The sequence below is a fragment of the Seriola dumerili genome, unplaced genomic scaffold (genome assembly GCF_002260705.1).
Source record: "Seriola dumerili isolate Sdu_G_001 unplaced genomic scaffold, Sdu_1.0 BDQW01000043.1, whole genome shotgun sequence".
In the NCBI taxonomy this organism is placed as follows: domain Eukaryota; kingdom Metazoa; phylum Chordata; class Actinopteri; order Carangiformes; family Carangidae; genus Seriola; species Seriola dumerili.
In genome coordinates this window covers 3,175,515-3,203,358 of record NW_019174298.1, presented here as the reverse complement: position 1 = coordinate 3,203,358, position 27,844 = coordinate 3,175,515, and the positions used below count along the sequence as shown (strand labels likewise).

General features: G+C 42.7%; 2 protein-coding genes across 3 annotated transcripts in view; one reads left to right on the top strand and one right to left on the bottom strand.

Annotated features, from left to right (window-relative positions):
• The window catches only part of LOC111217287, a 36,345-nt gene extending 19,193 nt beyond the window's left edge, over window positions 1–17,152 (bottom strand). The window contains exon 1 of the mRNA XM_022739069.1: window positions 17,070–17,152. The gene's annotated coding sequence lies outside the window, so the exon portion shown is untranslated. The remainder of the gene's footprint in view (window positions 1–17,069) is intronic.
• Window positions 17,153–22,374: 5,222 nt separating this feature from the next.
• Window positions 22,375–27,844, top strand: part of LOC111217363 (sodium/potassium-transporting ATPase subunit beta-1-interacting protein 4-like) — a 44,840-nt gene continuing 39,370 nt past the window's right edge. For both annotated transcript variants that reach the window (XM_022739192.1, XM_022739193.1), the window contains exon 1: window positions 22,375–22,644. In XM_022739192.1, coding sequence (XP_022594913.1) covers window positions 22,591–22,644 — 54 coding nt within the window. In that variant the 5' untranslated portion in view covers window positions 22,375–22,590. The remainder of the gene's footprint in view (window positions 22,645–27,844) is intronic.

Below are 27,844 nucleotides of genomic sequence, written 5' to 3'. Positions count from 1 at the left end.
TATTATAACCCCTTTGTATTGCAAACGCAATGTTCTTGGAAAGACTGGTAAGTAAAGAGCTGTTAATGCTAACGTTGGTGATGTAGCAATAGCAAAACTTACAAAGAGCTCCTTTAAGAAAAGTACAGAATGATGTCACCCTTATCCTTCAAAGAATAAATATCTATCACATATCTTTTCGTTTTCTTATCATCATGTATCAAAGAAGGACTCAATTAAGGCTTTTTTATACATTTGATCTGTGTGACCTCATTAAAAAGTATTATGTAATAATGTATATATAAATAAATGATGTGCTGTATATTGAATATGACTGCACTTGGACCTGCTATGCGATTGTGATGCTATTTTTGCTAATGTAAAGACCCTCGCTGTTCGGCTGCCACTGACTACATCTGTCATGACGATGGGTGGGAAAAAAAACTAATCTTGAGGGGACTTGGTTAAAAATGTTAAATACATAAATATTTGTAAAATCCCCCCTCTTCTATTCTCAGCAGAGGACAGTTGGCAGCTCCACTCTAGTTGCTGTTGGGTATAAAGAACTGTTTGTTTTATCTGTTCCACACCCGATCGTGTGCCTATGATGTCCTCAAATGGCAACCCTTGTGCTGTTTTATTTTTAGAGTTACACAGGATTTTGACATTTCACTCGTTTGCCTCATCCTGTGTCGCATGGCGAAATCTTTCCACCATAAAACAACAAAGAAAATCCCAAAGGTTGCTCAACAGACTTCTTTGTTTCTCAGAGTTTCGGGGTGGATGTATGTGTGTGTGTATGTGTGTGTGCGTGTGTGTTTTAACTGCTGAGTGCAGGATGTGCAAATAACATCTACCACAAATGGGAGCTAAATGATAAAGTGTGATAAATAAAACTCTGTTAGCATCCATACCCTGAAACCCGATGCTGAATGGGAGCATTTATGCTTGGTGTGTATGTAAATTTCCAACCTGCGGGGAAATGTGTGTAAAGAGGCTGCATGGGTCAAGCTAATAAAAATAGGAGAAATAGACTGAATACAGTTTGTTCTATCTCGGCTTTCTGAGTGCACAAAGGACAGTTCCAGTGAGAGACTTCATAAGCTGCAAATTCAGTATAGTGCTGATCCCACAGACTCAGGCAAGGCAAGACCCCATTTTCCTCTCACTTGACTCGACTTAATTAACCAGAATGAGTCAGAAGCAACATTCAGGATTTAAGATTTACCCTTATGGGATTGAGGATCTTTCTCTCCCTCTTTCCTGCTCTCTCTCTCTCTATCTCCATGTTTATGGCTGACTTCAGTGCTAACTTCCTACTCATTACTTTAATGATGGTGCTACTGTGAGCTTATGCTCACTAGTGCAGTTTGGTTTTTAACACTGCAATTTGGGAATAGCAAGAAATGCGCACGTACACACACACACGCACACACACACACAAACTTGTGCATACGGCGACAGAGAATCAAATGAAATCAAAATCCCACACATGCATTATGTATGTGTGTTGTAGCACAAACAACTAGCAGCCTTGTCGAAAAACTTCAAAAATGCGAGAATTTTTCACAGCATGTATCAGTGTGAAAGTTGCATGATACCCACACGTTTACTGACAATAAAAGAGTTAATGACAGAAGGAAAAGTAAATGGGAATCCGGGTAAAGAGCGACAAACATATTTTTTTCTCCTCTGAAGTATCAGCCTAACTCCCTACATAACTGTAATACAGAGAAAGAGTCTGACAGACAGATATATCCAACCCCAGCTCTCTGCTTTTGCTTTAGATGCATTATTCATCTGTGTGCCAATTTGGAGGAACCCTCCCAATCCCCCTGCTAGCACCGAAAACAGGAGAAGCGAGGGAAAGAGAGAGAGAGAGAGAGAGAGAGAGACAGGCAGACTAGAGAGAAAGAAGTCACAGCAAGAACGTCAGAAAAAGAGAAAGACAGAAAAAGAGAGAAGAGAGAGGAAAACACCAGAACAAAAGAATGAGTGAGACAGACGCAGAAAAGCGGGAGCAGGAACGGCTCAATCTCTCCGCTGCAATGTAGTGAAACATCCAAACAGGATTTCAAATGAGCCAGGGACACTTCTCCCTACATGTTTTGATATTCCCAGCACTGCCTGACTTGTCTGCGCAGAGCAGATTAATGACGATTTCCACGCTAAAGACTCTTAACCCTGTTGAAAACACAGAGGGAGCAAAGACCTCGGGCCTGAGGCTCACTTTGTTTAGCCTGAAACCGAACTGCACACTGTTGCTAAATCTCAGTCACACACGCTGCAGCGTAAATGCCAGTGCAAGCTCGCCGTCAAACAGAGGCGAACACTTTCACAACTGCATGATGATGCCCGGGAACTGCCGTTTTTGTTCATAGCGCGCTCTACCATCATCTCTTACTATCTCAAGTGTTTTGATAATGTCAGTATCATCCCAGCATCCCTCCCAGTCAAGCACGTCCACGCTGGCAGCTGTTGAAGCCGTCCATCCTGGGACAGCCTGCCCCAGATTTAACCCCACACATTCAGCCCTTCGTCTCATCCTCACCCGCTTCCCAGGTTTGTTACCTATTATGGCGGCAGGCTGTCACACGCACAGACCAGATCTCTTTAACATCACAGCCTAGCAGAAGATAAAGTGGTCACTCATAGCAGCACCTCTTCACTATGATGGATGTATGTGTATGTGCGTGTGAGGGGGAGGGGGAGCGGGGATGGTGAGTGTGTGGGCTGGATCAGTGGGATTGCCGTTTAATCTGCCGCTGTCTCCCCATAACGGCGCTCGGAGCTTTTAGACCTAACAGCTGGTTGCGTCTGCCCACAAGCCCACGTTACTGCACTATACATAGAGGACTAACAGGCTACCTTTGGCTTTGCACACCCACTAACCTCACTTTACACTAATACTGTACAAGAATATCTGTCTGTATCATTTCTGACATGTGATGCCGGGTTCATTATTTCACGTAGCCTCGCTACCGTGTGATGATTTCTACTGTAGTGTTATGAAATAGCATTAATGAATGATGCTGCTGTGAAGGGCGTTGGCTCGCGCTCCTCTGCTGAAGGATCTGTCAAACTGTGGAGCTGCTCTGAGGATTCGCCTGTCAGATTTGGCCTTATTTGTCAGTTTGCTGTGATTCTGCTCCCTCAGCTTTGTTGTGTCACCATTCAGACGGCTTCAGAGGGCTCCTGGGAGTCGCCCACATGGAGAGTATATAGCAGACCTCGTAGCTGATTTACATCAGGTCGGTCTTTACTGAGAATGCTAAAGCTCTACCAATGCCACTAATTATGAGGGTTTAAACAGCTACTTTAATCTCCCAAGGTGCTATCTCCACGGTCACATAGGGTTGTAAAATTAGGTCTCACTTTTTATGTAGCATTGACAATTTACTTTAATGTTTGTAATATTAAAGATACACTACATCTTTGTAGAAAAAATGTTTAATTTTCCACCTTAACACAGTGAACCATTAGTGGCCGCACTGATTCCCTGTATAATCACATTTTATGCAAACGGAGGTGGGCAAAAAAAAACACTCCCGCTAACTATGGCCACAAAAATTACAACAGTGTTGAATCAACACTACTTTAACACTATGTCAAAAAATACATTAGAAGCTTCCCAAAGGTAGGATTTATTGCAGGTCTGCTGTGTTGGATTGTACAGCTGTACCTCATAAACTAACTCAATATATACGAGACGCACTCTCTGAGCTTCAGGCTGTGTGTTTTGTAATCAAAAACCAATATATTTCTTTTGCTCATGACAGTCTCAAAAGCATCCCAGAGTCACATGCTCCCTCAAATCATTTATGGCAGCCCACAGGGATCACAATCACAACTCAACTCAACGAGAAAAAAAAGATGCGACAGGTCGACATGGGGGGGGGGGTTCAGTTTTGTGACTCCTTATTTTTAATTCTTTGATTTTTCTGTTTCCTAATGGTATTTTTGCATCATAGCTTTGTTTAGTTTCAGTTTAGATTCCTAATTGTCACAAACTCAGTGCAACATCTGATGACTTTCCATCTAAGATGTTCAGAAAACACAAAACTCAGACAAGTATGAATGCAAACTGAAACACACATATACACGTGTAGACCCACATGGCAGCGCCAGTTCCCAGGTCTCGGGTGGCGAGTGATGTTTTCACACTTGTGTGGGGAGATTGCTATTTCTGCGCGGAGCCAGATAACTCAATTATTCATCGCGGATGCTGGTGCACTCACTTTACCTCTGTAAGGAAGGGGGAGGGTGTGTCTTGCTCAGAGTGCGTCGTCCACGTGTGCATGTCTGTGTCTGCGTCTGAGCGCGCACGTGCGTGTGCGGGAAGACCTCCAACAGAAGATGAACTGCTGACATGCCACACCACACAGTAGGAGAGGAAAGAGGCAAGAGGAGAAAAGGAAAAGGAGCTGTCATAAACATGGCAATCAAAGAGATAGGAAGCGGGAGGTGAGGATCAAAGAGCAGAGGGAGAAGAGGGAAGGAATTAGTTCCCTTATCTTCTCTCTAAGCCAACTGTGCACCTTCCGATCCTCTCTACCTCAATAAACGGTTACAAAGCAAAAGACTTTTTGAATTACCAGCAAAACTGAAACTCAGCTACCGTGGCATTCAACCTTTCTGCACAAGAGGGCATTTTAAGCAACTTGTGTAGTCTTGCTCATGTGGTCGGAAACTAATACACAAGATTTTGAGTCTGTTGTTGATACAATGTACTTGTTATTTCCCTCCCCTCACGAATCAAAGTGCAGGAGACGAGATATAAAGAACAGGAGACACAAGAGGCATTACATATGAATAAGGTGATGACGTGGTTGGATTCACACCAGCAACACGCTGGGTGCATTGTACGGTTCATGTTAGGTTTATAGGTAGAAGCCCACTTAGCCACAGACCTTTACACAGTAGATTATAAAGGCCATGACTCAGTGTGTGCTGCCGCGAGTCCACAAACAGCTGCTGAGTGCTGCCCCTAGAGCATATTTATCACCCCTGACACCATATGGAGTCCTAGGAAGTCCTGAACAAACACGCTGCACGCACATAGCCTGTAGACACAGACATTCTGTACACACATGCACATGTAAACAAAGACCAATCTTAACACACAAATTATTTGCTGTGATACAAATTTAAACCTAATTACATGCACATACTGAGGCACATGCATATGAACACACACGCAATTGCACAACACATCAAATGTATGCTTAAGAATTTTCCTGCACATCTGCACATTTTGCACATTCGCTGCTTTTCCACCAATATTTGACTTAAAAGAAGTGACAACATGCACATAACTCTTTGTCGGTGGCAGTCTATGTCTGCTTGTGCTGCTGCCCCTTATTTCCCCGAGGACGACTCTGGAGAGCCAATTGGAGCAGTTACACATGTCGACACTTCCATGCAACCATTTACCACACCACACCCGCCCAATGGCTCTTTTCATCAGCTTTACAGTCGGCAACTCTCCCGCAGACACACAGACAGTATGTACATGCAGTAAATTCTCAGAAACACAAGGCCCAGCACGTACAGACAAACTTAGCTGTGTCATTTTGACAGATCACATACACACACACATGAATTCACACACACTTCCCTCCACTTTAATCTTTAGGGCAGGCAGACTCTATGAGTGATTTATTTTAAACCATTCCCTGGGGGTTTCGCGGGATTGAGTCAGTACTCAATCTGATCATAGCATTCACTTTCTATGTCAGCAATTTATGAATCCGCCCCCTTAGCCTGAGTTTCTCTGGGTGTGCATGTGTGTTTGTAAGCAAGCTAATGAGGGATAGAGAAAGAGGTAGGAAGAGGAGACCTGGAGAGAGATGGGGGGGGGCAGGAAGAACGAACTGGCACGGTGTATACTGTAAGTTAGCATACCGTCTGTAACAGACGCCCCCATGGTTTTGGGTGAGTCACTCTCTGCACTTGCAAGCTTGCATCCAATCTTACATGCCTCAATATGCAACACTGAAGAAAGCACAACATGAACCTCAAACACTCTGTAAGAGCTAAGCTCTGACACAACAAAGCCAGAGCGCGGCACACCCTTCAACCGTCATGCTACCATCTCCCATTCACTGCCCAGTACTAAGCACCATCCAGATGACTGTGTCTAATGTTCACTGGATATTCCATTTCCATTTGAAAGGTGGTTGGTACCCATTGAGCAGTGTTATCGTGGCCGCGCAGACAGAGAGAGGCTGCCCTGCTCCTCCCAGCCTCAGACAGAGAAGCCATCGATTTGATTCAGTCTTAAAAGCCAGGTCAGCCTCAACAATGGCGGCTTATGGAAAAACCATTACCCCAGGTGGATTCTGAAATGTTAACCTACATGCGTGTTTGCCATCGCTCTCCCTCTTCCACTCTCTGACTATCCTACAACACAGATGGAGAGGAGACAGGAGAGAGAGCTCTGTGGGTTGCTTCTCAATGGAGTATGCAGGCTCCTCTCTAGGTGAGTCATGCTGCCTTTCTTTACACTTCTTATCCAAGGCCACCTACCTTACACCTCCACTCTAGCAAAGCTGCTGCCAAGTTACTACTCCTGCTCATCCATTACACTACTCACAGCCTCTGACACTGTAGAAAAGTCACAGATGACTAATATGATCCAGCTGAAATGCGTGCTGCTACACTGAAAATGATATGTGGTGTTTAAAGCAGAACCTCATAACTTTCATTCATTATCTTATATCGTTAACCTGACTGAGTGATGTTACATGTTAAGAATAGCATAGTTACCGTAGTTGGATTCCCCGTCTACAGTGTGTGATGCCAGTTCATTCAGTCTCACTGTTCTCTCTCTGCTGCTGTATAATGGTAAATGGACTTGCACTTATACAGCACATTTTCTAGTCTTACTAACCACTCAAAGTGCTTTCCAATACTTTCTACATCCATCCATTCACTCACATTCATACACTGATGGAACCAAGGGGGCCCAAGAATACTTCGTCATACGGCCCGGAGGAGCCGGGGATCGAACCACCGACCTGTTGAAAATTGTTCAAACTATAGACCGTTCATAAAGATGAATGAAGCGTCCATGACGTCACCCATATGTTTCTGAAGAATGGTTTTGAAGCTCAGAGTGGGCTGCTCAGCCATCGCCATCTTGACAGTGCCTGACTGCGCCGAACTCCCGGCTAATCCAAAAATGAGCAAAGAGGTGGGGCGTGTGTGGAACTGAGGCTTCGGTGCATCCATGTTTGTGGCAAGCATACGCTCTCCCGCCTGTCCCGCCGTCTCACCCTCAATTATGCATAACTTTAAGCCTTAATAAAATGTAAATGGGTGAGTTATATAAACATTCAATCCCCCGCACAGTTTTCATGGAGGAGGAAATTAGCTATACAGACCAAAACGGTTTTCTGTACCAGGCAGTAACCATGTTTATTTCTGCTGTAAATTTGGACGTTTTAACATGGGAGTCTATGGGGATCGACTTTTGGAGCCAGCCTCAAGTGGCCATTCAAGGGACTGCAGTTTTTGTCTTTTGTTAGATGTTTTCTTTTTTGCCATCTTTGAAAGTTAACTCATTCAAATCAACAGCAAAGACTGAGTAGCGGGTAAAGTTTTTGGCGCTATCAATGGCTTATTCAACTAAATGACAGGCTTCAACACAATCTGCATCAGACTTAATAAAAAAAAGGATTCTAGCTGAAAAAGATTCTAAACAATTCTGCCTCAGGCTAATACCAGTATCTGTTCAAATAAATGATCTTGCATTAAACTCAAGGAGGGCGCTGCTACTAACAATTATTTTCATCAATTTATCTGCTATTTTTTTTTTTATTAAACATTTTGTGTGAAAAAAAAGTCAGAAAAATGTCCATTATAATTTCCCACAGCCCAAGCTTACATCTTCAAATGTTCTGTCCAAGATATATTCAGTTTACTTTCATGTACGACAAAATGAAAAGCACCAAAGCTTCACATCTGAGAAGCTAGAACCAGCAAATGTTTGGCAATCTTGCTTGGAAAAAAATGACAAAGATGATTATCCAAATATCAAAATAGTTGCCGGTTGATTTTTAGTTGAAATTGATTATTTGACTAATAATTGCAGTCCTTGCATTGCTATTAGCTACCTGGCCTTATCTGACAACACATAAAGTTACCTGGGATCACCAGAGGATGTTCCAGTCCTTCATTAAAGTCATAATCTGTGCAGTTAGCTGTTCTAAGCATGTCTGATTATAATTGTCATGTGAATTTTCTCATCAGTGCTTTGATATCAGTGAGGAAAACAGAGAAGGTACAAGAATCACATCACATTAATATTTCACATGCAGTGCTGCTCAGTATGGAGGAAGCAAATGATATCAGTAGTGATTTCACTTGGTGTTTGACCTGCTGGCCTTGCACATTTGATGCCAGTGAGATGTATGCGTGTGACAGCGTGAATCAGGTTAATATAGTGCAGGGGCTCTGCTAATTGGGTTAGTGCACAGTTCGGTTAATGGGGTTAGCAGAGATTCCATGACAGCGACCACGCTGACAGACCCAGCTTGCTATCGATCAGATGGGTGAATGAAAGGGGCAAACACAGCAGGTGCTTTCATTAAACAAGAGCAAGCACATGCAAACACAATGAACTGCACACACACACACACACACACACACACACACACACACGTATCAGATTACACTGGGACTTCACATCAATTCTGACAGAGGAAGGGTGGAGGTGTATAAATCATACAAAATATAATAGAACATAAAATATTTTACGAAAGTGCTGAAAGTAATGGTGGGTTTTTACAAAAATGCTAGCGAATGGCTATATAAATATGGATTTGTGTGTGTGTGTGTTTGCATGAAAGAGAGAGAGAAAGTGTGTGAGAGAGAAAAAGAGAGACCACTTGGGACCTCAGCTCTCTTTCATGTGGAGGTGAATACATAAATAATAAAATTAAATCATCAAAAACAGCCCAAAATAGCCCCAGCCCTTCTCTCAGTAAGATACACACACTCAAAGTATCATACATTCCACATTCTTCAAAGTTATATTAGTTGATAACAGTCTTCAAATTTAATAATCTATGTATTACAATGTCAAATGCTGAGTCCGTTACACAATAATTCAAACGTGCTGGCTACAGAGATAACAGTCCTCCTGATTAAAAATGTCATTTTACAATAAAAAGTAAAAGAGTAATTGTCAGCAACGTGGTTGTGTATCTTCAGGCTTTGATGTGCTGCTTGCCTCCGTAGCTATCCATTATCTGATGGAAGCTAGGTGCAATCTGCAAAGGTGTCGGGGGAGCAAAGTACTAAATAAAGATATTTTCAAGGTTTTCAGTCACCAAGAAATCTCAACCCCAGTTGTGTCAGTTCACTTCCTTGCTTAACACAATCTGCTGCCTCCTAAAATAGCTCAGTTTCTCTGAAGCCAGGCTCTTGACTTAACACCAAGATAGACAGATAGGGTGCGTGCGTGCGTGCTGCAAAAAAAAAAAAAAAAAAAAAAAACTGTCAATGCATAAACCACAACATCCATGCTGCAATAAGCGCACACACACCCAGCGCGAGACGTGGAGATTCACTTTGTGTGATCCTGCTACATACTGTGTGATAGATACACACATAGATTTGGCTGCTTAGGTTTCGACATGGGGAGATCACACACCTATGACGACAATGTGCTCACCATCTGTGCTCAACAGGTGACAAAAGTTTATGCCTTTTCACTTTTGAGAACCTTGACAGTATAACTGACCCCGCAAAGGAAATGTCAAGACAAGTCTTCATGTGAAGACATATTTCCAAATTTGAAAGTTGCTGAGTTCCGACAAAAACAGAATCTCCTGCTTATGTGAACTATTCTTCAAAGCCGAAGGCAGCCTCTGGAGTTCAGCTGATGTGATCTCTGTTTCCACAAGCCACCTTTATTAAGCAACACCACTAAAAGCCTGAGGATTCTCTTACTGAACCAATCAATATAGGATCTGCCTTGCCTTGGTCCCCAGAGCCCTCGACTCCACCCCTCATTCTTCCTTCAGCTTCCACTGTCCCTACAGTCTCACTCATTCATGGTAGGCACCGGGATGAGGTGGATGCTACTGAGTGTGTGTGTGTGTGTGTGTGTGTGTGTGTGTGTGTGTGTGTGTGTGTGTGTGTGTGTGTGTGTGTGTGTACGGTGCATTTGTGTGATCCTGCACACCCAAGAAAGATCTGATACCAAATGTGCCGCTATCTCAAACCTCAGGAGGTGACACAGGTGAAAACGGTCCTCTGAGGCAGAGCTGAGGAGCAAGCCGCCTGTTAATGAATAAATAAACACAGCAGTCAGCATGAATGCCCCGCTGTCCTCGCCTCCCTTTGAGTGCAGAGGCTGATCGTCCATCTCCAACACCTGTGTGACTGTCAGAGGAATCAATAAACAGCTATTGTTGCAAAGGTGAACTCGCCCAGCAGTGCACGCTGTGGTTACACTGCCTGCCTGCGCTCTCAAACAGGAAGAGACATTAACGATAGAGTGACACAGCTCATATTTATGTTAATGTCATCACTGTGCTGCCAGTAAGAGCAAACCATACACATAAATGCACACTGTACATGTGCAAATACAGACAGATGGTTTAGAAACATGTAGAAACACACATATACACTTGTATAAACATGTGCAGATACACTAAATCCGGTAATGTACCGTGTGCCTCACCTGCTCTGCTGAGTCACTGATATCACTGGTTTGATAACCAATTCATCACAACGCAAAAACACAAAATACACTGATTGGGAAGACTGAACTGCATTAGAACTTTTATCAGTTACTTGACTAGAAGTAGAAAGTAACTTTTATTCTTTTTGTGTTAATTCTTGCTGAGATATTCACAAGTTTTCATATTATAATTTGACTGCGGCACATGATGATTATCTCCATCTGATGATGCAACAGGCGTCACTAACTGCAGCTGTGTTTGCTATAGAATGTAGGAGTTTTACTTTGTGAGAGTTAGCTGCTGATTTGGTGTGTTGTCGCTCTGTGTATCTTGATGGAATCTGATATATGCTGGGTAGCGTTTTGAAGAAACACACCTGTTACTACCAAGCTGAGCCTAAATCGGAGGACGATAAGTGGTTATGTAACCCCTCCCTTAAAGCAAGAGCGGGCAGAATTTTTATGGTAAAGAATGTGGCTCTAAGAGCATAAAACACCAAGCAGAAGTGTGATAAAGAAGATCAGCCCGTCCATGCTAATGAGACCCAGATGATTCGCTCTGTTTGTGCGGATTAAACTGTTGGTATACACACTTCTCCACCCACAAGAAGTGACAAACTCAGACTTTAAGAATGAAAAAATACAAAAACAAAGCTGTCTTCTCTCTTTTCAGCATGTGCACAGAGTACCAAGCTGTAACTGCAACTATAAGCCTGTTTCACTGACGCACTGTGGATCAGCCCACTGAGGTCACAGTACGGTGTATTCACAGTGCTAGAAAAGGTCATGGTAGGTCAAATTTGATTGATTTAACATTACTTTAAACTGTGACGCTGTATACTCACAAATATCTCCATGTGATTTTGGACTTTTACTTTTTTGGATATGGGATCCACACTGGACATTTTTGCTGCCTCAGCTTCACCGAAATCGCTGCAACTCAACCTTCATGCTTTTAATCCTGAGTAGCACGTAGATTTGCTTGGAAGTTAAAAGGAAAGGGGCATAGGTGGCAGTGACCATGATAAATTATAAAAGAGAAGCAATGCACAAATGCATATTTTTAAGACTTTTTTCACCAAAGATACCATTTTTCATTCTTACGTTAACTTGCATATCGGCCAAACTGCTGATGTTTTGCTAACAGTTAACGTTACAATATTTACCAGAAATCAATTCTTCTTTGCTGCTCTAAAACAGTAGTTGCCATTGGCTGCACAGCACAACTTCCTGTGTAAGCTACGGTTTTGAAGCTGCAAAGAAGAGTTCATTTTGAGGAAAAACTGTTGTTTTATCCAGGTGTTAAACAAACTATGAAGTTTATTAATAAGTTAAGAGATATCAGATTGGTGCACAGACTCGCCGATGCTCGATCCAGTATGTTAGGCAATAGCCGAGGCATTACCGATACTAGTATCAGTATTGGAATAACTCTACTAAAAAGATAATAAATCAGCTCTGTCATACTAAATATGAGATGAGAGTTGAAGGAATATTAATTAATTTTTTAGCTCAGCCTTAACTGCTGCTGAGACGTTCTAAAACCAGCTGATAGGAAATATAAAGATAAATGTTCTCGTGACATCTAAATCTGTGCTTTTCACTGACTGAAAATTGCTGAAACAAATTTCATGTTAACAAAGCACCCAAAGCTTCAGTAGGGTGAAATGTCTTCTCTCCATTCACGTGGCTGGCTGCTAAATGGGAGAAAAGGATGGAGCACGTTGTCTCAATATAATAATGGAGCTGCAATGTTCACAACAAGCATATTATTTCACGTTCATGTATTATGATTGTATCACATTAGATATAATGGGGAGTTAACAGCATATCTATGTAAATCACTGCTTTTTCTTTGCTACTTTATTTATTGTGTTTGTTCTTGTACGTCGCCGAGTTCAGGGGCATTATGCTGTAATGCTGCCGAGACATGAATCAATACTTATGAATTACACTGCTCCTGCTCTAATGGCAAGCTACTGCGATACTGTGCCTAGCCTGAAATGTATTTAGTGCACACTGAGATGATGGATACTAAACTACCATTAATGAGGAGGTTTCTTTGTAACTGTATTTTAAATGTATGGATTTAAAAATCCTTTTTTTCTCTCTATGTAAGAGAGACTGAGGGTAGCACCAATGTGATACACCGTCACTTCTCTGGTTGCTATGGTGATCTTTTTTGTTTAAATGTGGAATTATAGTTGACTACTGATTACATGAATAAAAGAAAACGATTTTTAAACTATACCTTCCATTCATTTATTCCACTTTTCTGTGCTTGTCATATCTTATAGACTCATTCTCACTTAGTTTCTTTCTTTCTTTCTTTCTTTCTTTCTTTCTTTCTTTCTTTCTTTCTTTCTTTCTTTCTCTCTCTCTGTCTTTCTTTGGTCTCAGCAATGCTTCTTATTGCCCTGTGCACAGCATTAATAATTGAGAGCATTTTATGCAGACAGTGAGTTTTGGTGCCCTGAGCCCTTTGGTCATGGATCCATGGCACTAATGCTGGGTGGCAGGCCAGTTTGAGGCCCCGCACTCCAAGTCCAGGCTAGGGCACATCTGTCTGGCTGACTGGCCAATCTACGGCCCCCCGATCCCTCAGCTATTCCGCACACAGCCGACATGCACACACGCATGTGCGCATACACACCTCGAAGATTCACAGACCATTTGGTGTGTGATGTGGAAAACTCGCAGCAGACTTACGCACCTTATACAAACAAGCAAAGGCCACAGACAATGACTGACATTTTCAAAACCCCTCAATAACTGTGAACCACTTTGCTCTCTCTCCTCTTTTATAAACACTATAATTCTCACTCACAGGCACCATCATACACTCTCTCTATATAATGTATACGAGATAGAGTGAATGGTAGGTTGTATGAGATGGTAGTTTGTCTGTTTATACGAGGGAATGATGGTGTGTGCGTGTGTGTGTGTGTGTGCGTGGCTGTGTGTGATTGAAAATGTGTCTGATAGACATTAAAGTGTACATAAACAATGGGAGTGTGTGTGATAGATAAGAATGTGTGTATGACTATGATAACCTATGAGGGAATAAGTGTGGTTGAAAAAGAATGACTGTGAATGTGTGCAGGGGCTGTTCATTTGAAAATGAAGGCAGTTTCATTGAACAGGAAGGCAGAACTCAGTCAAACTCAGATTTTCAGTTTCTGATTGGCTTACAGCCTTCTTAGAAACAAAGCCTGTGCCTACACTTTGGAATGACTAGAAATGTTAATGAGAATTTAAATTAGGCTACAGAGCATTTACAGAAAACCTCAAATGCATCAAGTTCTGTTGAAACAATAGCAAGATCACCAGCACAATGACTGGTTTGGTTATTTACCTTCTCCTCTACATGGGTTTAAGAGCTGGAAGGCAACCATGAATTGAAAGTTCAATACTATTTACACATCAATCAACTCCTCACACACAGCCATTCTGAGTAACACGTACTGTAATTTTCTCGTAGATACCGTCTCCTGTCATTCTGTTTTACACACACTACTATACTCAGTCATACACAGCAAGCTGTCATTTTCTCTAGCAGCTCAGTCTGCTCTATTCATCAAATGCACCCACTGTATTGTGGAGTGTCTGTTTACTTGCCCTTAGTAGTGTCTGTGCATTTGCTAGCTAGCAACGTACGCATCGACTATGTGTGCGCAGAGTGAGCCTATGTTTTTTTTTTGTGCCTCAACTCAAGACTCAGACTGACCTCAACACATACAAGAGACCTGACCTCTTCCTATTATATTCTGTTATATCCTCCAGTCTCGATATGTTTATGAACTAGAGTCATAATCTGCATCTGTACACTTCTACTTGCATTCTCCATTGACTCTGTATCCAATCACACCGCCTCTGAAATTCACTTCCCTTTCAGGCTGAACATGTTCAGAGCAGAGTATGACTTTAAGAGTATAGTTGCATGAGTAAAGAACACTGTGATGGTGTGTATTAGAGAATATAGGCTATTTACACTCAGTGCCCATTTTATTAGGTACACCTGCACAATCCTCAAAGCAACATTCCTGCCATAAATTCTACCTTTACGGAGTTTATGATGTTCAGTTATTGTTAACATTGACGTGACATATACAGTATATACGACTGATTGAGATCATAGTTAAAGTTGGTGTTGTACTAACTGTTTGCCCTCCCTATTGACAAGATATCTATAATGGTCCAGTGCAACACCATCACTAAATATGACCTCACTGCTAAAAAACAACTTAGGGAATAGATCTATGACAGTGTCAACACAAACTGAAGATTACGTTACATCATAAGAGTTGACTTTATGACAGAACAGCTGTATTAGATTGCATTAGGTTGTACAGGTGTACCTAATAAAGTGGCCACTGAGTGTACGTGTGTTGGAGAGTGTATGTAAGCACACAAAATCACTGTTATGGATCAAAGAAGGCATGCTATTACATATGGAGAAGTATTGTGATGATGTGTTTGACAGCAGTTATGATTTATGACCACTCATAAATATTACTCCTTAGGCAAACGTGTGCATGCGTGTTTATGAAAGACAGCATATATGCTTCACATGTGTACGCATTCACGTGTAAGAGACGAAAGGGAAGACGCTTTGGTGCAGGTGTGCAAGTGATCCTGAGAGAGTGTGTTTATTTCTATGAGATGAAGGTGGGAAGGGATGATGGGATGGAGGGTGGATGAGACAGGAGAGAAGGAGAAAGGAGGGAGGGAGGAGGAAGGAGCGCTCCAGTCCTGTCGCCTTGGGTGCATCAGCAGCAGGAATTGTTCTCTGCCCTGTGGGGGCCATCTGACTGTTCTGTCACCCTCCACAGAAGGCTGACTCTGCCTTAAAGTGCTCGGCCCCGCGCCTGCAGTTCGACATGCTTGATGTTTAATACATACACAGGGAGAATATTGAGAACGCCTCAGGAGAAATGCAGCACACAGGCTGAAAGGGGGAGAGTTTTTTTTTTGTCAGTTTGTAGAACAACCACGAATAGAGGAGCTCCTGTACAAAGTGTGCGTGGGCAGACTGTGAACATAATTGCCCGGGATTCGAACCAGAGATGGAGCTCTATCGCAAATTTGAAATATACTAGATCCAAGAGTTAAGCACCTCTCAACAGAGCACACTTGTGATGAGTGGGGGACAGCCTCACACTGGTGATTGTGTAATGCACTGACATTTCTGTGCTGGGAAATATACGTCACATTCATACATGATGCTTCGGATAAAACAACAGTCATAAGCCGAAACGCCCTCTCCCAATGTGCCCCTGTGCTTCTGCAATCAGCCCAAGTGTGGTGTAATTCAGGGCATCACTCTTCAATAAGGCAGGAGAACGGGCCTCAGGGGTGACCCTCCTGCTTAAGTCAACACAATGAGTGTAATGAGGTGAAATACACACACACATAGGCACACATGCACACGCGCACACTGAAGATGGGAACCCTTGCTGCATAGTAAGTGGATTTCATTCATCTACATGCACTGAGCCTGATGTGGAAGTTCTACTCACACCCACACCCACACATTTAGCAGCACAGGGAGCGTTTCACTCCGTAGCTTATTACAGGTGAGAAAATCATTGCAGACTCCATCAGATATATAGCTGCGGTGAGGATTAATATTGCTTTGTGTTTCACTTGGCATTCACATCATTTCAAGGTAGGCAGAGCTTTAATTTAAGCCAATATTGTTATCTCAACAGAGAGAATTTGAATTTGGGTTGAAAAAAAAAAAAGATTCACACTGTCATTAATCAGTTATGAAAATCAAACATTAAAAGCCAACGTTCCTGTTTGACATGTCTGTGTCTCCTCTTTTGCACCTAACTGTCACTGAGTTCATCAGTTCTGAGTCCATAATTAATCAACCCTGCTATGTAAGTAGAACTGGTGCCTTTCCTCTTATCATCACGTACAGCAACCCACGCCCTCTGGGCCATCAGCGGATTAGTGATGAGTGCCTATGATAGAAGAGCCCCTAACAAAGGCCTCATTAATTAGCCTAACACTGACACTGCGGCCGCAGTGTGCAACACATGTTCACTCTAATCAAAACTTTAAAGGAACATGATCGACCTCCCAATCACCCACGGTAATGCACCGCATGATATGAAACCTTGATGCGCGCATGCATTAAGTTACGCGTGTGTGCAAGAGGGGGCGAAAGTGCACCATTTCCAAATTAACATGGCAACTTTCACACATCGCTGACCAACCGGTTATGCTGCACTTTACTAAGAAGGCTATGAATGATTGATCAGACAGGTGGGATCGAGCAGGGCATAATTCAGAGGCGATGAAGAGGGACAGGCATGCAGAACTGTCCAAAACTGTCAACATGTCACCAAAGTGGAGCCCAACAGAGATCGGGTGTATTGTAGCTACTCACTCGCCCCCCTGGTGCGTTAGAGGAGCATCCCGGTCTCTCACGGCCAGCTCTTCAGATGAGTTCTCCTGGGACAGCGCGCCTTGATCCTCACTATCATTCTTTGCAAAGCTCCAGCCTCCTCACAGCCTCCCCTTACTCTTCTTCTTTGACATCACATGGAAAAAAAACAGCTGCATGCCAAACGAAATTCGCCTTTAATTGTTGTTTGGGGGTTACAGTCGTCCGTCTCTCCGTATGTAGAGCAGAAGTGACAGCAGCGGATTCCTATTTGAGGGGATGCTGACGCGCAACCGGAGGGGCTCGCCTCCTGCCTTTCTCATCTGGCTCCATCAGCTCTCGGTTAGGCAGCACCATGTGACTGAAACCACTGTGAAGACAGACGCAATAACGAATTTGGTTTCCGGTAGAGGCTTTCAAAATAAAACGTCTATTAACGAATGAAAAGCACAATTACTCTCGTTTGGCCAAAAGAGTCTGGAAAGAAATTAAATAAAGAATTAAACCTCAATAACAGCAAGCTAAAATTAGGCACAGCCCAAAATAGCAAATGAGTAAACACAGTAGGGAAAAAAAAGGTTTACTGAGCTTCATTCTTATTTCTGTTAATGCCATTGTATTGCCCATTACAATGGACCAAGAGCAATTTGAAATATTTGCATACGCAACTGAGAGAAACTTAAACCGTATTATTTGTGTTACATTAATTCAGTAAACATCACTCTTACAGCTTTCAGGAAAAGGCTAAAACTGATAAGGATACAATTCAAACTTCAAAATAAATTTGTTCTGATATGTTCGATATGTTGCACAATGTTTATATGCATATAATCACATAATAATATCACATTAAATAATTAAAACGATTTTCAGTGCAATGAAGTGTGTCTCTGTTAGCTACAGTCAGTGTTGTGCAGGCTAAATGTATGCTAACCTTACAGCCAAGCCAGTATGAAACAGCAATAAGTGGAAGAAAGGGTTTGTACAGCAAAACATGGTTAATACTGAGGAAATTTGACTTCAATCAGCATTTAGCATGACAGAAGACTCAGTGGCATGATAGGCTGGCAGAGCCGAACGACCAAGCCAAGCTACAAATTGGAAGTTTATTGGTGGTGATGTTGAAATCATGCGACCGCGGTGTAGTTCGTCGGTAGTCTAATATTAGCGTTTCGCTTCTGGCAATTGTATCAAGGTTTCAAAAATCATAAAAGTCGCATTTATCTGTAGAGATTACCGTGCTAAACAAAACGTGTAAGTATCATTTCATTCAGTTTTGCTTGTTGCAGATTTTATTTTTTGCAGTAAACCAGAAGCCAATGGAAATAACTCATTGGCTTTTTGATAACTTACACTTTAGGAATGACAATATCTGAATGTGCACTTTAAAAAATGCAAATGGCCTAATTTACTTACTTATTTACTACTTTAGAAACATTCTCTTTCACATATTAGACTATTTGAGAGATGTTGACTATTTGAGGAGATTTTCTGGCCTACATATTTAACCTACATATTATACAGACTGTGCACAAGATATATTCTTGGTTAAGTCTTTGTCTTTTGGCAGATACAAAGCCAACAGCACACGCTTAAAAAAAAAGAAAAAATGATTGATACATTAAACACATTGTTTGGAGAGTCGCATAGGCTACTTAGCAAGTGATTGACACATGAAACTCATATCTGCCCTAACCTCCCTCATCTGGTTTAATTTCTTGCTCCGCTTGCACTGCTCTTATTTCCTGTCCAAATTTCTAGGCCATAGACTTAACTGTATGAAATAAAGTAAAAAAGAGTGCCCTTCACTGAATGCAGTTTCACAGTTTTACCACAGGCTATATTTATAGTAAGGGAGCGTCCAACTAATGAGATGCTTTCATTTTGAAGGAAACTTAGCTAATTTCCTGCACTGTCCCGGCTTGTGTCTGGCTTGATGCACCTGTGAAGGCACCCTTTCAATTAAAACCGACCTCACAGAGGAGCGCCTTCAAGTGGCCAGTGTTAAAATAACACCAACTGCTCAAAAATGATTCTGGGGACCAGTATTTCTCCACCAAAGCATAATCCCATTATAAATTATTGACATGCTCCTCATAATAGCCTCTTTATTTATTCTTCATCGAGTCTGGAACTTTCTTCATGGCAAAAAAAGGGAGAAAAATCAGATGAGACTCTGCCTCCAAGGGCACATGCATAATCTTAAACTTTTATGAGCTTGCGCCTAAATAAAGAAAGCATTCATATGCTTGTCGGACAGCCAGTGGTAGCTGTAATTTGCAGCCATGTGGGCTAGTTTGTGTTGATAAATGTACTGTAGAGCTGAAGGGAACAGCTCATTTTGCTGATGATTTAAAGTTAGGTTATGGTGTATCATTTGTCACAGACATAGGTGTTAGTTGCACTAGTGCAAAGTATCCTGTATTGTTTCTGTTACCCACAGTAGCTGCCCAGGTGACACACAGTACTACAGCCTGAGTAATGCCATCATTTGTAAGGCTGCGGTATAAGCAAACTACTGTTGAACCACAATCATTTGGGGAGTCATTCAGGCTGTTGTAAGTATGAGAAAGGCTGGAATCTGTTTTGCTCTCAGGTCTCCATCAGCATCAGAAATGATGAACTGGCTGTTAGATAATAGTGAAAAAGACTTCTCTTGTGTGTATGGCTGCATGAAGAATTTTCACTGGTGTGTTTGAGCGCCAAATGTGTGAGAAGAGAAAGAAAGAAAGAGTGGGGAACTAGAAGTGACAGCCTAAGACGCTTTCAAAGAGAAAAAAGCCTTGTCCTTTTGAGGTCTTTTTTTCTATTGTTGTCCACTGTGAGCCAGACTCTTGGGTCTCCTCCACAATGCAGGTCCCCTCAGAGCAGCGCACCACTGGCTGTCCTGTCACTTCACGTTAGTGTCTTTGTGGAGAACAGCAGCCCCTGAGGGCCTGGACACACTTGTCATGAAAGAAGTGTTCTGGACACACATGCACACCCACATACACACAGAGTGGGTCGATAAGGAGGTGTTGGGCAAAATGGGCAAAAATGGGAACACGAGGAGAACCTCCATCAAAGCTTCTAATAGAACTATAACAGTGACCTTATTTCAGCTTTAGCTCTACTCTCTCCCAGCTACCCACCAACCCAAATACACACACACACACACAGACATTTTTATGGCACACATTCAAAAAACATGTTCTCATAAGAAATGCAGTTTTGAATGAGTGAGCTTCATGCATGCAAGAAGTGCAGGACAGTCACTAATGTATTCTACTAGTAGCTCTGCCACTTCCTGGCTTGATGTGTAACAGTAAAACATGACAGCCATTACAAATTGGTTAATACTACTGTGCACGCGCACACACACACACACACACACACACACACACACAGAGACACACACAAACACACACACACTCTCAAAATGTTTCTACATTTAATAATGTGTTAGACCCGCTGGTGTGTCCACCTTTATAAAGCCACATTGTGTAGCCAAGCTTTGTTTATACCCACAGAACTTAATTGTCAGAGTTTATAAAATGTTTACAAAAACAGGACCTATAGCAATTATAAATATATTGTTCTGAATTTGTTGTGAAATGTGTATAGACCAGCAGAACAAACATAATCAACGGTTATGCATGAAAATTGTTTCCTAACCTTTAAAGAAAAAAAAGACTATATAGTATTGTCAAAAAAATTGGGTAAACTATAGTCTGTTTTTGAGTAGCAATATATCTACAAGTCCTCAAAAGGTAAAGTTTTTTTTTTTTTTTTTTTTTTTTTTTTTACAAATACTCAACAGGATGCACCACCTGACTGCACAGATTACAAAGTATGCGCCTAAGAATGCCAGTCTGAGAAGAAACATGCCAAAAATTAAATGACAGAAGTAGGCTTATAACAATATATTAACCATTAAACCTAGACAGATGCAAGTGCAGTGTGTTTGCATGGGCTACTAGAGTGATGCTCAAGCTTCAAACGGATCACGATTTTTTTTTTTCCGTTTATGAGGCCTCATGATGAAAGAAATGCTTTTTTTTCTTTTTCAAAAAGGTACCCAATTCGTGGCTGCTCACCGGCTTCCATAAATACCCCGAGGTTATTTTTGGCGATGGGGGGAGGAGCTCCTTCTGGGCTCGGCTGCACGCAGGTGGGCAAGGCGGCGTGGGACGGCGGAGAAGAGAGGAAACGAGCGGCATAGGCTACTTTAAAGGGGCAGAGCGGAGGAGTGTGTGATGAAATGAGATGTGAAGTGTTCCCTCAGTAAGCCCGGAGACGCGTAAAACATTTATCAAGCTGGTGGTGAGGAGAGAGGAGGGACCTGCCTCCATACACTCCGAGAGAGGAGGAGGAGGAGGAGGAGGAGGAGGAGGGTGACTGAGAGAGTTGCTTTTAAGATCTTTTCTATTATAAATCATACCGAGCAGTGGCTACCCAGAAGGCAAATGGAGATCCAAACAAAAGGTCTATGTGGAGAAAGGGAGGCAGGGCAAGGAGGATTTGGAGAGAAGATGGGAGGTTCGAGGTAGAGGAGGTGTAAGAAGTTGTGTGAAAAAAAAACTTGGCATAAAATTGTTTTAAAAAAACAGGAAAGTGCCTTAGTGAGATGTGTTTTACAGGAGAGACCAACATAAAAGGGCACCTGTAAGAATTTTAATTGGCCTGCTTTAATAATTCGCTACAGTAGCAACTATGTAACCACATACATTTGGAAAATCACACAACTAAAGGCTTGGCTTCCATTTTGAATAGTGACCCTGCAGCCCGCCGCGATAATGTGCGGTGAGGTGCTTTTTTTGAAACTTGCCAGAGTGTGTCTCATCATACAGTCACAAGATGGCGCCTTTTCTCCACCAGCAGCAGCAAGATAGTAGCGGCTAATTTAACCCGTTGCCCCTCCTCAGCACACTCACAAGAAAATCGGTATCTGAAAATGAGACTCTGACATTTATTGTAAAAACACACAAGTATTCAAATATTTAACACCCCTCAACAAATATCTGCTCAAAATTGGCTTTTTCACTTAATATGTAAATCTAATTGGTACACGAATTTTAATTGGCTTAATGTATTTGGTCACCATGACAATAAATTGATTGTCCCTGTTAAAACATTTTGAATTAACAAGCACACAAGTTCTTGCCTGCCACCCTACAGCCATCTTCCAGGAACCGTGCAGTTGACGCCCTCGGTCAGACATCCCAGCCCCCGGTTGACTACCCCACCACCACCACCACCACCACCTCCCACCCCTCCTCCTCCTTTTACACACCGGCTCGCAACCATCTACCCAGCCAGTCACCTCAAGTGCGACCGTCCGGCTGCAGCTCAGGCAAGCAAACAGACCCAGACCAACCAGAGCGATCCTGCCGCGGGTTTTTGAGAGAGACGCCGGAGCAGAGGAGGAGAATGGGACGCCGGTGCCTGGATCAGGACTGAGTCTGGTCGGCGCATTCAGAGCTCCTCCGACCCGTTTCCAAGTCCTTTTCTCCCGACTCAGAGTCACGTTTTCACCGCTGACACAATGGGCTGCTGCAGCGGACGATGCACTCTCATCTTTATTTGCACTTTACAGTTGGTGAGTTGACCCACACTTCTCTACTTGTTGTTTTGCAAGTTGTAAGAATGCGGGGAAAAAAGCCTTAAGGTTACCATGATGTTCTCAGAATGATACTTTACAATCAAATGTCTGTTTTAATTGAGCAGTAGTCTGCCATATTCAGCTGAAGGCTGAGTGTCACATGTTTTAAACTGCTTGGACATGTTATAGAAATATCAGTACATCCTAAAAGTTCTATAACTCACTATGAGTACCAGACGCTCCATACAAACAAATTTCCATGTTTCCATACATCCCTCACTTATGTGGATATCTGCTGAAATTGTGTTTGTGTTTGTTATTTCATACCAGCAATGTTGTGTATTTCGTTGCTTGATTCATGGGGAAATGTGACAGAAAACATTTGGAAGTCAGTCTAACGGCCTCAAGTAGTGGCACAGGGATGGACAGTAGGCTATTGGGGGTAACTAATGCTGTGTGATGAAAGTGCATCAGCAAATTTATGGATTTGCTCTTATATGAATATTGTAATGGTGACCTATTATTTACTCAAGCATCATCCAAAGTCACCATCACATAAGAGGCATCAGCTATTCGCTCAAAGCCTGTGTCTGTAATTCAGATTAATATTCTGAGTTGCTGTTGCTTCATGATGGGAAACATCTAAGACGTCTGCTAAAAAATGCTGTTCTTCTCTGATCTTAACATTTGAGGAATTTGCTCATCAACGACTCAAACCTGCTGTGTCTTGGGAACTGTTGATCCACAAAAAAACAGTGCTGAGGCTTACAGCTTGTCGGAGCATTTCAGTTTCTGATCAGTGAAGTGTGGGGCTGTGACATTTTACTGCTGGTAACTGTGCAGTCTTAGATGATGCTTCCCATCGAGTCACAGGCCAGCTTGCTTTTGCTATAAGTGTAGAGTTTATTTGACGGGGTGTGACAATGTTATTTATGATGGTATTAAAAACTGAGCTTGCTCACACCATAAGCCCCAGAGTAAATGCCACTTTTAACAGCTAAGGGAGCAATAACATCTTCCCCAGACAAAGAGTCAAACAGGGAAAGTTCTGATATATTGTAACACGCATGAGGGGATCCAGAAACAAAGAGAAATGGAACAGAAAACAAAGGGAAAGCATGTGTTGGGAAGTGACAGTTGATATCAGCCATGGACGTCTTGACAAAGAAACCCATCGGCTGCCACTTGCTGAGTAAAAACGCTGTTTTCTTTCACAGTGTTGTATTCCCCATCAAGCCAAAATTTCTATATTGCTCTACAGGTTTCCTGCTGCTGTTTGAGTCGGCACATGCTGTCTCAAGTTTATACGCTTAGAAGTATAAGAAGCTGTTCATCTAGAATTGAAACGAACCACTGCCCGAGTTGAAATGCTTTCTCAGAGGAAAAAGATTAGGACTAGTGTTTGTTGCAGTTCTCTTTTCCTGTCATTTGAATGAATTCTTACCGCCTCCGGCCTTAGTTTCCCGCTGCTCTTTTCCCACTTCATCTTCAAAAATTAATAGAGAGCTGGTGTGTATTTGTGTGTAACACTTTGTGTGTATCTTTCAGGTTTCAGCTCTGTAAATGTGTTAGATAGTAAGGAATAGAAAACTCAGAAGTCTATATGGTTTAGGTCACAATGGACTTAGTATTGCTGCCTTATTAAAATTGCGACGTGCTCTCTGATGACAAACTCAAACACACACACACACACACACACAAACACAGAGGGCTATGAAGCCACCTTGAGGGACACACCTGTTTTTCCTTTCCAGACTTTGGACCTTTTTGCCTCATTAGAGAGAAGGAGGTCGACCATTTGTTAAGAGGTTTATAAAGCTGTCAGCGGGCTGCCTAAAAAGTCCCTGAAGACTGCAGGAAACAGCTTTATTTTCCCCTGGCACTATTTCTGGATGACCTGACACTTCCTGTCTGCCGAAACACACACACACAAACACACACACTCATACACATACACACCTGCACACGTCTGATGAGTTTAACCTGCAAAGAGGGGTTGCGTTAAACCCTGCAAGACCTTTCGAAAGGTCATCAGGTTGTAGGTGTGTGCGTTTATGCGTGCATGTGTTCCCATGAATATACATGTGCGCATGTGTGTGGAGCAGCACAAGGGGCCCCCGCTCTCCCCTGGCTGAAACCTATGCATTGACAATGAGCCAGGTTATTCCCAGTCCATTACAGGGTAAAACTACCATTAACAAAACAACATGACCTGCTCCTCAGATGTAAAAATAGCCCTTGTGAACCGCTGTGTGAGCTAATTAGCCAGGCAGAGTGCTTTGATCAAACCTCTTTTGGCATCTCGGCCATCCCCCTAATTGAATTGTGGTGCGCTTTCCTCATCAACAGGCCGAGCGGTGGGACTCATCTCTCTGGGACAGAAGGCAACAGATAATGAGCCTGTATTGATCGAAACGCCTCGGTTCCCTCTTCCCCCTGCTGCCTAACTATTCCAGACAGTAGGGCTGGATGGTTGTCAGAACCCCGATCAGCCCCAGAGAATGGCGAGTGTTGGCAGGAAGCCCTGTCTGTCTAATGATTTGTTAGTACTTCAAGACACAAGCGAGTTCATTTTTTGCCTTCAACGGTTGGTCGTTTGAAGTGTTGACCTAAAGCTGACCTCGCGTGGAAGCGATTCAATTGCTCAGATACGGGACCCAGTCCAGACATATTGTGAATGTCAGTGACCGGCCATGAGGAGGGACGTGGTCCTGAATAGAGCTGATGGTTAATGCGGCTCCGTGGACAGTAGGTGATTGATGCGGGAGGCCTCTTCGTTGGTCATGGTGGTCTTTCAGGAAAGGGCAGACGGGCAGACACACACACACACACACACACACACACACACACAGACACACACACACACACGCACACATAATCACACTGAGCAAGGGTAATGAGCTCAGAACTGAACATTGACCCTGAAAATGGCTTGCCCTAACTGCACCAGCACCACTGACTGATGCGACCTCACAGAGACGCAGACACTATTTCATCCGTCTCTCTTCACACACACGGACACACCCACAGACACAGCTGCGCATTCTGTGAGTTATGGATTAGTAGGTATAGCGCAGGGTAAAGATTATGGCCTTTGGAGGAAGTTCAGCTCTGTGGGCCTCTGACAAGATGTGAGAAATGAACGAAGGAGTTGGATGAGGTTTTTTTGATCGCAGGCAAAGAGAAGAAAAAGTCCGTGTTGTCAGAGTGAGGGGTTTGACTTGTGCCATTGTGGGACAAAGGGCTGTCAACTTGGTGACCCCTGGTACAGAGATCTCCAAGTTTTACCTCATCTTCACCCTCAAAACTAACAGTCAGACTTATCCACAGGCACTGTTCGAGTGTGTGTGTGTGTGTGTGTGTGTGTGTGTGTGTGTGTGTGTGTGTGTGTGTGTGTGTGTGTGTAATATCTTGCATCATCTCTCTGCTCTTTTGATGACATAGCTAGAGAATATACTAACTTTGTAGTGTAGGCTTCAGAGAGGAAGAGAGGGTTCAACCAAAGTGCTTCCAAGAAAGTTTTAGTGGATAGGCAGAGCGCTTCATCCTGAAGAGTGTTATCTCTAAAGGCGCGACATTATCCCTTGGCAGGCATCACGTCATCTCCCACACATTACAAAGGATTTAGGCTGTTTTTCCACCGCTAACTCTAACTCTAACTCGTTTGCCTTATGGAGGCGCTAACATTTAAATTTCCTGGTGAATATTCATGAGCTTAGAGATACTGGATGTCTATCAACATCCTGTCTCTCCCACCTCACCAGTCTACATGTGTACTTACACACACACACACACATTGCACACAAGGTCTTGGCCCACTGCTTTGACATTAATGCATCACACCGCTGTGATTAAGAGTAATTACTCCGTCTGGGGCAAATTGCATGGCAGTAAAACATTGTATACTATCAGGCCTGCAGACATGGGTGTGAGAGTTACTGCTGTTGTATAATCCTGCCAGTTTCAGAGGTGATGTATCAAAACCTGGTAACTAGTGAAATATGGAAGCTGTTCCTGGCAAGAGCTAGAAGATTTCAATTTTACCACTTACAGATGCTGCAAACATCTGTTTAGAGTAACTTGTTCGGTGGGTGCTTTGTTGATTGTATGTATGTGTGAGCGTGGAGTCTCGTGTGATCAGTGATAATGAACTATATTTCCTTGGCACTGCCAGGTTGATGGAGGAGATAGGCCAGCAGGAATAAAGTGGATGGTCACAGCTCTTTTATCTCTCTGTTTCTTTCCCTTCCTCTCCGCCTCTCTGGGCCTGCTATTAAGTTTTCATAAAGCCTCTCTGGACTGTGATTCATATCGTTGCGAGCAGAAACACATTTTTTTTTTCACTATTTGCTTTGGCTTGCACAGATGGCGGCAGAATAAGATAGCATCCCTGTCTGAATTATCCATGCAGAAACAAAATGCGGTGTCTGTGTGTGTTAGACACAGCTTGCTGTGCAGAGATGGGCTCTCCATAAACTAGGTGTATTCACCAAATGCCAGCAGATGCCAACAGCAATGTCTTTTTTTGGCCTCTTAGTCAATTTCTTATTTGGGAACACAAATTTAAACGGAGCTGTAGCAGTGTGTGCTTGCGGTTTTCAAGACAATTATCACTATGAACATGCAGGTTGGACTGGGGTTTATCAAAGCAATAAAGTCAGTGACTTTCTTTTTTACTGGGCATGTTCTTATTTTGTAGAATTTAGACATAGAAAAGTTGATTTGGACATATAGGATACCAACATCCTTCTTCATCATTACCATCATTACTAACCTAAACTAGGTGAGTACCACCAAAGCCTACATTTACTGCAGTCTGCAAATAAATCCCCAGTCTAGTCTAAGTAAGGATTTAATGGGAAATAATGTTGAATCGATACTAGCCCTTTTTACGTCCTAGATTGGAAGCCACATGTATTAGTTCAGGTCCCCAAGGCACTGTCTCGCCAGTCTGCACAAGCATGTTGGTAAGCCTGCTAAAGCCTGCTGGCTGAAATGGTTCAGCAGCTTAGAACATGGAAGGGCACAATCGGTGAAAGAAATGGTGTTAGTCATGAGGACCTAGTTGGATGTATTCATTGCAAGTTGCTATTTAGGCAATTAAAACAACAGGATCATTGATTAAAAGCTGTTCAGTTTAATGGCGAAAAGCAGTCAACCACTGCCAAAAAGGGTTGTCTGCAAGACTCAGCTCTTT